Source organism: Eleutherodactylus coqui, chromosome 4 (assembly GCF_035609145.1).
Source record: "Eleutherodactylus coqui strain aEleCoq1 chromosome 4, aEleCoq1.hap1, whole genome shotgun sequence".
NCBI classification, from domain to species: domain Eukaryota; kingdom Metazoa; phylum Chordata; class Amphibia; order Anura; family Eleutherodactylidae; genus Eleutherodactylus; species Eleutherodactylus coqui.
The window spans coordinates 268,677,956-268,686,760 of record NC_089840.1 but is presented as its reverse complement, the minus strand read 5'-3'; the positions used below and the strand labels follow the sequence as shown (position 1 = coordinate 268,686,760).

General features: G+C 40.5%; 1 protein-coding gene across 1 annotated transcript; it reads left to right on the top strand.

Annotated features, from left to right (window-relative positions):
- The first annotated feature begins 501 nt into the window (after positions 1 to 501).
- LOC136626689 (olfactory receptor 5AP2-like) lies at positions 502 to 1,275 on the top strand. Its single transcript, XM_066601707.1, has one exon. The coding sequence runs from the start codon at positions 502 to 504 to the stop codon at positions 1,273 to 1,275; it is 774 nt and encodes a 257-aa protein (XP_066457804.1).
- Positions 1,276 to 8,805: the final 7,530 nt, after the last annotated feature.

Here is an 8,805-nt window from a genome sequence, read left to right as displayed (position 1 = left end):
TTTGCTATTAATATGGATTATAATAAAGCTGGAAATTTATAAGCATTGAACTATTAACTAAATTAAATTTGTTATTTTCTCCTCACATGTAATTATATGAGATATCTTGATCATTACCGGCATAGAATTCTCATTCTCAGGAGCTTTACGGGCAACAATCTGAAACCTCTTAAGTGAATTCTCATTAGATTCATGGGGTATAAATACACTGCGGTTTCCTTCTGTTCTCAGTCAGCTAATTGTGCATCTTCAGAAGTCCCTGATGTCCACAATATAGTTTTTGCTCATCCCTTTGCTCATCAGTGGAAAATGGAAGTGACTAACGTCACCATCACTGAATTTGTCCTCCTTGGCTTCAGTGAGCTTCCAAGCTGCCAGTTGGTTTTCTTCTTCATATTTCTGGCCATCTATGTAGCAACTTTGTTTGGAAATTTATTAACTACTGGTCTGTTTTGTTTTGATCGTCATTTTCACAGTCCCATGTATATACTCCTCTGTAACATGTCTGTATTGGATATGTCCTTCACCACTATGGTTCTACCAAAGTTATTGAACATGTTTCTAACCGGCAACAATGTCATCTCCTACAGTGGTTGTATGGCTCAGGTCTTCTTTTTTGTGGTGCTCATGGTGACGGAATACTTCATCCTAGCCACCATGGCCTATGATCGTTATGTGGCCATCTGTCATCCTTTACGTTATTCTTCTTTCATGAGTCTACGGATATGTTTTTGGATGTCCATGACATCTTGGTGTGCAGGGGTTCTTGAAGGCATTCCTTTTGTCCTTCTGATATCATTTTGCACATTTTGTAGGTCAAATGAAGTAAACCATCTCTTCTGTGATTTAAAACCTTTAATGATGCTTTCTTGTACTGACACACATACTATAGAGAAGGTGATCCTTGGATTTGGCGCCACTGTTGGCTTTGTCCCTTCAGTTATGACCTTAGTGTCCTATATATATATTATCTCAACAATCTTGAAGATTCATTCTAAAGAAGGAAGACACAAAACCTTCTCCACCTGCTCCTCCCATCTCACAGTGATCCTCTTGTTTTATGGAACGGTCCTCGGCATGTATATGAGGCCAAAGTCCAGCTATTCCATGGACCAGGACAAGATGTTTGCTGTTTTTTACGCAGGAGTCATTCCGATGCTGAACCCTATCATTTATAGCTTGAAAAATGAGGAGGTGAAGAAAGCTCTCAGCAGAATAAAGAAAACTGTGTATTTTAACCCTTTGCAATCCAATTTTGGATTCAGGGTTTCCTAGGGGGCTTTCTCTTTCTGCCATTATACAATGGCACCATCTGCTGGCTAGAGCCAGTACTGTGGTGTGGGACATGCTGGAGAGGCCCCCGACAACAGAGCGGCATGTAATCTACAGTAAGAATACCCTGCCGGACGTCTTCCGACATTGGAGCTGCACAGCATTCAATCAGAACGTCTTTAGACATCAGACAGTGGATTGGAAAGGGTTAAGACAGGACTATGATAAACATAATGTGTATGAATTGTAGTAAGATCAACAATTAAAGCCATGTTTGTAACTTCAACTCTTAATGCGTGAAATGTTGGCAGACTATTAATTATCGATCTTTGGAGAAACCCGGATGCCTTACTTGAAAAATAAGATGTGATCGGGAGGGGGGCATGGAGGCTTTAGTACCCTGTTGTACCACCTCTAGCTTGAATATAAGATGTGATATGGGCGGACATGGAGGCTGTAGTATACTGTTGGGCTGTCTCTAGCTTTGATACAAAATGTGATACAGTGGGCAGACATGAACGTTCAAACAGTGTTGTGTAGTTGTGTGAAAAAGTCCCACATTTGCCTGAAGCATTGTGAAAAATACAGGTGGTCTCAGGTAAACTTGGAGATGGGCTGCAATGTTTATCTGAACAACAGCGGCTTCCTTCATGGTGTCCTTCCATCCTTCCATTAATACCATACTTGTTCAGTGATTTTCTAATAGTGGATCCATGAACAGAGGTTTTTGCAATTTGTGAAGTCATCTATAGGTCTTTTGCTGTCCCCTTTCAGTTCTTTCTCACCTATTTTAGGATTGGTTGTTGTGCTTTTGGAGTGACCTTAACAGAACAACCACTCTGTTAACAAATGGCCCTCAATGTATTTCATTTGTAGATTATTTGTTTTACTGTGAAATTTATACCTAGGTTTTTAGCAATGATTTTGTAGCCTTTCCCAGTTTCATGCATCTCTATAACTCAATTCTGAAGTCTTCTGAAAGTTGTTTGCATCGAGGCATAGTTCTCAGTAACCTATTTTCTTGTGAAGAACAGATTTGTCAGTAACCAGGCTTTGTGTGCCTATATTTAATTGGCAAAGCACCTATAAAATATGCACTTCTAATCTCTTTTATTTTAGCTCCTTTTTTGCCATGTAGCTCTCATTAATAAGTCATTAATACAGAGGTTTACTTACTTTTTTCTCTGCGACATTCTTGCTTACTCAACGTGCTTAATAAATTACACGAATGATACAACTATTTGTGTGTTATTTCATTAGTTAGACTTAGTAATCAATGCAGAAATGCAGATATTTTCAAATATCATTATAGCAAATTTCATTTGCTTTTTCTTGTAACCATATATAAATAATGATTCTATAGTTATGTTGTCACTGAGGTGCTGGAGAACATTGTTCTCTTAATGAATGCAGTCATAATTCTTAGATGTCTACTATTATTCAGGCTTCTTTTGTCACATCTTAACATTTGTTTAAAGGTCACATAAACCTCTTCAATGTGACTTAAATGCATGAATAAAGAATACCTGGAAAGTGGTAATTACTTCACACTTTATAGTTTAGCTTTGAATGCAAAAAAGTATAAGGAAGTAAAGTAAAGCCTTAACTATAACAATTTTCTTTAAAGAATTTCCTGGTAGAAAAAAAAATTCCGCTGTTTAAATGCATCCTGCGGTCAGATACCCCGTTCCGCCAGATTCAGTGCAAGTAACATGACCACAGCACTCCGTTCCTTTCTAGAAGCCCGATGAAAGTACATAGTGCTGTCAGGTCAGGGTTTGGCATCGTCTCTCCCCAAGGAAAGCACCCAAAAGTGGTTCTATTCCCAATCATTGTTTTACAAACTTGGTAAAAACTCATGCATTGGGGGGCGTGGCCTGGATGGCACTGATGGCGGACGGCTTTCTGTGAGCTCCGATACATCACTTCACCTGAAGCAACTCACAGCGACATAAAAGGAAAGCACTCACCGGTATCAGCCGTCGGAGAGCGCCAGGAACTCAAAGATGTCACGTAGGAGGCAGAACAAGTCAGGACCGAAGCGCCTCACGGACTTCTTTACCGCGCGGGACACAGAGGGGGAGCGGGAGCTGGAACTTGCAGCAGTCGTAGACCCGACTGGTGGAAGAGCGGGGACGGTGGGCAGGGGGACCCTGCGCTCAAAAGAGGAGGTAAGCATGCTTCCTTCTGTTCCTTGTCTTCCAGCCGCACACACCAAGGCCAGTACATGCAGTCTTCTCCCCATGAGCATAAAGAAATAGGGCAGAAAACCATAAGCAAAAACAAAATGGCCCCGCTTAGCTCAGGAAGAAAGGGGGAGGTATCTGCCAGTAAAGCTCCATCTTCTACCTCTCATATCTTACAAGCAGAGGAGACTACAGATACAGCTTCCCCTAGTAACAGCCCAGAGAAGAGAAGACAGGGAATACAAGAAAATGAACCAGATCTCTATATATACGAAAGTAACAGTGACAAAGATAATGCAGATCCTATACTTAACATAGAATGCTCCAGCCAAACAGCATCAGCATTTTTTATAAGAGATATGGTGCTCGCTCTTAGAGGATCGTTAAAAAACGAATTAAGCAAAATTAACACCAGAGTCAGCTCCGCCATAGCGAACCTCGGCGATAGAGTAGATCACCAAGAAAACAAAACAGGGGAAATCACCAGCTCCCACAACGACCTCATAGATGCCCACTACAAACTAGAAGATGAAGTTGAAACGCTCAAACAAAAATTGGCGGATCTGGAAGACCACAATAGGCGCAACAACATCAAATTCAAAGGGATACCGGAGACGGTAAAACCAGAAGAGCTTAACAATTATGCCCAACATTTTATACAAACCCTCCTCCCAAACACTAATCCACAGAAACGGATTATAGACAGAATACATAGACTTCCCAAGCCAAAGAACATACCTGACAGTGTCCCTAGAGATGTTATTGCCAGATTACATTTTTACAACACAAAAGATGCGCTAATGAAAATCTCAAGAAACTTGAAGGAACTACCCCCTCCATTCGGTAGCATTAAACTATATTCGGATTTTTCACAACTTACGATGATAGCTCGAAAAAGCTTCTCAACGATCACAGCAGTTCTCAGAGAACATAAAATTCTCTACAGATGGGGCTTCCCCACCAAACTCATCATAAATAAAGAAGGCAAAATCAACGTTATCACTACATCCGAAGAGGGCATGTCTCTACTGGAAAAGTGGAACCTCCAGGCTCCGAGGGACCCTAACTCCTCCTACATGACCAAAGACTGGTCTAAAAAAAAAGCACGACGCTAGACGGAACACCATCTACACCTTCTTACCAATACTTTGTCCTCAGAACAAAGTTAAAAGGGTGACATCCAACACAGGTCCGACTCTTAACACCCTAATCTCTGGCCTTTCATACGTGGGCTTTGGTTGTTCACTAGCCCCGAACAGGCCCGTTTTCTTTCTACATTACACCATTACAAGATGGCTACTCAAAAAGTGAAGACCATCAGTTTAGTTATGAACTGTACCTTTTTACCCCTTCCTACCCAAACTTGGATCCATTCACAGGACTCACTCCTCCCTATTGGGATATACTATCAAGACCCACGTCGTTATTCTAGAAACTACTCCCGGAACAAGCACTCAACACACAAAGCTTTCCCCTTAAAAAGCAAATGGAGTTAAATTTATGCCAGAGGTCTGAATACGCCTTTCAAAAGATCCGCTTTATGGAAGCTAGAGACTCAGCTGCAGATATTCTGTGTGTCCAAGAGACTCACTTTGCCCGAGACAAGGCTCCTCACATATCCCATCAAAGGTTCCCCAGGATATTCCTAGCCAACGCCGCCAAAAAGAAAGCCGGAGTCACGGTGGCAATAAGATACTCACTAGACTTCTAACTAATTGAGAAGATAACTGATGATGAAGGAAGATTTCTCATATTGATTTGTAAGATCAATGGACTCCTGTTGACACTAGCCAACATATACGTCCCTAACTCAAAGCAAATTAGGTACTTGAACAGAGTGATGAGAAAAATCAAAAAAGTCCAACAAGGTAGTCTACTGATATGTGGTGATTTTAACCTAATAGCTGATGACACCCTGGATACTTGCTCTTCGAGTAGAGGCAGAAACCCAACTCTATCCGCCTGGATCCATGGAGCAAACCTATATGATTCTTTTAGATGCTTAAATGTTAATTCTAGAGAATACACCTTCTACTCTTTTCGCCACAAATCATTCTCTAGAATCGACATGTTTCTGGTGGACTTCCCTATCCTCAAGAGAACTCTAGAAGCAAAAATCGGAATTACATCATGGTCAGACCATGCTCCAATTACTCTCAAATTGAAAATAGGCCCCCAGACCCCTTCATTTGGAAATTGGAGGAACAATGTTTTCCCAATGAGGGAACCAAATAACCAAATGAAAGTTAAAAAAGCAATAGAACAATATTTCAAATTTAGCGACTCCCCAGAAACATGCCGATTTACCCTTTGGAATGCTCATAAATCCGTTGTCAGAGGGATAATGATCCAGCAGGACTCCATTTATAAAAGAGAAAGAGACAAGCTACTCAAAAATACCCTTTTATGCTTACTGGAAACAGAAAAAGAACTACAAAACAAACCCTCTACAGCACTTCACGAGACCCTAGCAGAACTAAGAACTAAAGCTAGAAACATTCTCATAGATAAACACGAAAAAAACTTAAAAAGCTTAAAATCCTCCTATTATATAAGCAACAACAAATTAACTCGTATGATGGCCAATAGAGTAAAACAAAAAAGAAGCAAGGCTAAAATACTGGCCATAATAGACCCAAGCTCAGGTAAAAAGACCTCCAACCCGATCGAGACTGCTGAGGTATTTTACGAATCACTTTACAACCTCGGTAAAGACCCCTCTCTTCCGCAACCCACTGAAGGAAAAATAAACTAATTTCTAGCATCAATCCAATTACCAAAATAAACAAGTCTCAACTCGAAAAATTAAACGCTCAAATTTCCATACTGGAAACATTGAGAGCAATTAATAAGTCCAAAAAAGATAAAGCGCCTGACCCTGACGGATTTACCAACGAGTATTACAAACGATTTAAAACACAGCTAGTTCCGCATTTAGCTAAAGTTTTTAATCAGGCCATGTCGGAGGGCCGTCTCCCCCCTGAAATGTTACAAGCCAACATAGCTACGATACCCAAACCAGGTAAAGACACATCCTCCCCAGCCAACTTCCGACCAATCTCCTTACTTAACAACAATACAAAATTTTATGCTAAAATTTTAGCCATAAGACTGCTAGAGGCAACGAATTCCCATACGAATGGGAGCCCACAGGCGTCCAATATTTAGGCATAACCATCGCACATTCCTCAGAACAAACAATGATTAGCAACATGGAATCTCTAATAGAGGAAATAGAGAAATGCCTGGAAGGATATGGCAGAGTTGAATTCTCTTGGTTAGGGAGAATAATAATCTATAAACTGATGATCCTCAAAATATTATACAGGTTTTGTTCTATCCCATCTCTATGCCCTACAAGAATACTTAGGAAATTAAAAAAACAATCACCATCATTTATATGGGGTAACAAAAAACCAAGAATAGCGGCCTCCATAATGTACGGTCCTAGAAGATCTGGAGGAATGGGAGTCCCTAACATAGAAGCTTATTACAAAGCTAACATTATCAAACAAATAAGAGCTTGGTGTGCTCCCCAGCCAGGAACCAGCTGGCCAAATATCGAACAAAGTTCTTTAGGCAAAAAAATCACTACAAGACCTAATATTAGCGGCCAGTTTAGACCCCAGGATTGAGCTTCCGAGGAACCGAATGGTAATCTCGGTAATCACCATATGGAATTTCCTGTTACAAAAATCCAGAAACCTTCATCCGAGAAAACTAGTCACTCTACCCATAAAAATTTTTGAATTCTGGACCACTAATTTATATACACACACTTGGAAAAACAAAGGCATTAATTCAAACTCAGACATAACAACAAGGGGAAGTTGAAATCCTTGAAAAGTCTCAAAGCAGAATTTGATCTCTCAGAAAAGGATTTCCTTCTATATGTACAAATTTCCAGCATATGGGCTTCCCTCCCAACCTGGGAAATTTCGCTACCACTATGCTTATATAACCTTTTATTTAACACCCCCCACTTTTAAGGTAGACCTCAAGACTATATACAAGATTTTCTGTGGAGAAAGCATCTACGACAGCAACCCACACAAGAGGGCCCACATCCTAAACTAGGAGAGAGAATTGGGGCGATCCTTCTCAACTGAACAGTGGAACTTAGCACACAAATGGGCTATTAAGGCCTCCTCCTGCGCCTCCCTGATGGAGGTTCACAGCAAAGTTATCACTAGATGGTACAAATCCCCAGTTCGGCTGTCGGACTTTCTACCAGAATACTCCGACAAATGCTGGAGGGACTGTGGAGGGAGAGGCACATTATTGCATATTTTCTGGAGCTACCCATTAATAAAACCTGTATGGCAGGAGTTTTTTCTTCTCCTAAGGAAAATAACTGGTTGCAGACTCCCCCTATGTCTGGAATTAGCAATTTTCCAAATAGGTTCTGAGGTTATTCCAATTAACCACAGAAAATGGGTCTCCTATGGACTCCTCTCTATTAGACTACTAGTAGCAAGGAACTGGAGATCAAAAAGCATAGCCACAATTTCGGACATAACATACCTACTCTCGGAACATTGCACCTACGAAAAAATATTCGCATATAGAAATGACACACTTGAACACTATTTCGAGACGTGGGGACCCTGGCTGGATCAGTCCCAACCAAAAAAACTCAAATTCATAAAATAGGTTCGGGTTAAACAATCAAGTTGATACTTACATATCTAAGCTTCTTCTGTGTGAGTGCTTTACAAGGTTCTCTGAAACTCAACATTCAAGTAGGTATTGAATTGGATCCATCAAGCTTTTTCCCCAGATCCCCCTTTACCTACCCACCCTCCCTCTCTTCCCCTACCTTTCCCAACCTATCCCCCTCTCCCATTATACCCACACACATTCTAAATCTCTGCATAGTTCAAGCAAAGGGATTTACGTTAAGAATTTTACAGTTGTAAAATCCTAACATGTTAGACTATATCATTCTGCTTTTTATTATGGAACTGTATAGCTCCATTTCTTGACATGTCAAATGCAAATCTAATAAAAAACTATTGAACACTAAAAACTCATACATTGATTTGAAGGAATGCTGCCATCCAATAGGTGGCACTGCAGAGGTATTGTTCCATCTTCCTTGTTTGCAGGTCTGAAGGAGAGATTTCACATTACTTTCCCATTCCTTGTGACTGCACTAATAATTTACTGTTATGATCATCCCTCCCTGCTATTTATCTAAATACTATTGATCCTAACATGTCTGTACCCTCTCACCCCCTGTTTCTGTTATTCATCTAGTGCAAATTAAGTTCACCATGTTCCTGCCCTCCGATGTGATCATGTGCACTACATCTTTAGATTTGTTCCATTATTGCCTGAGGAAGGA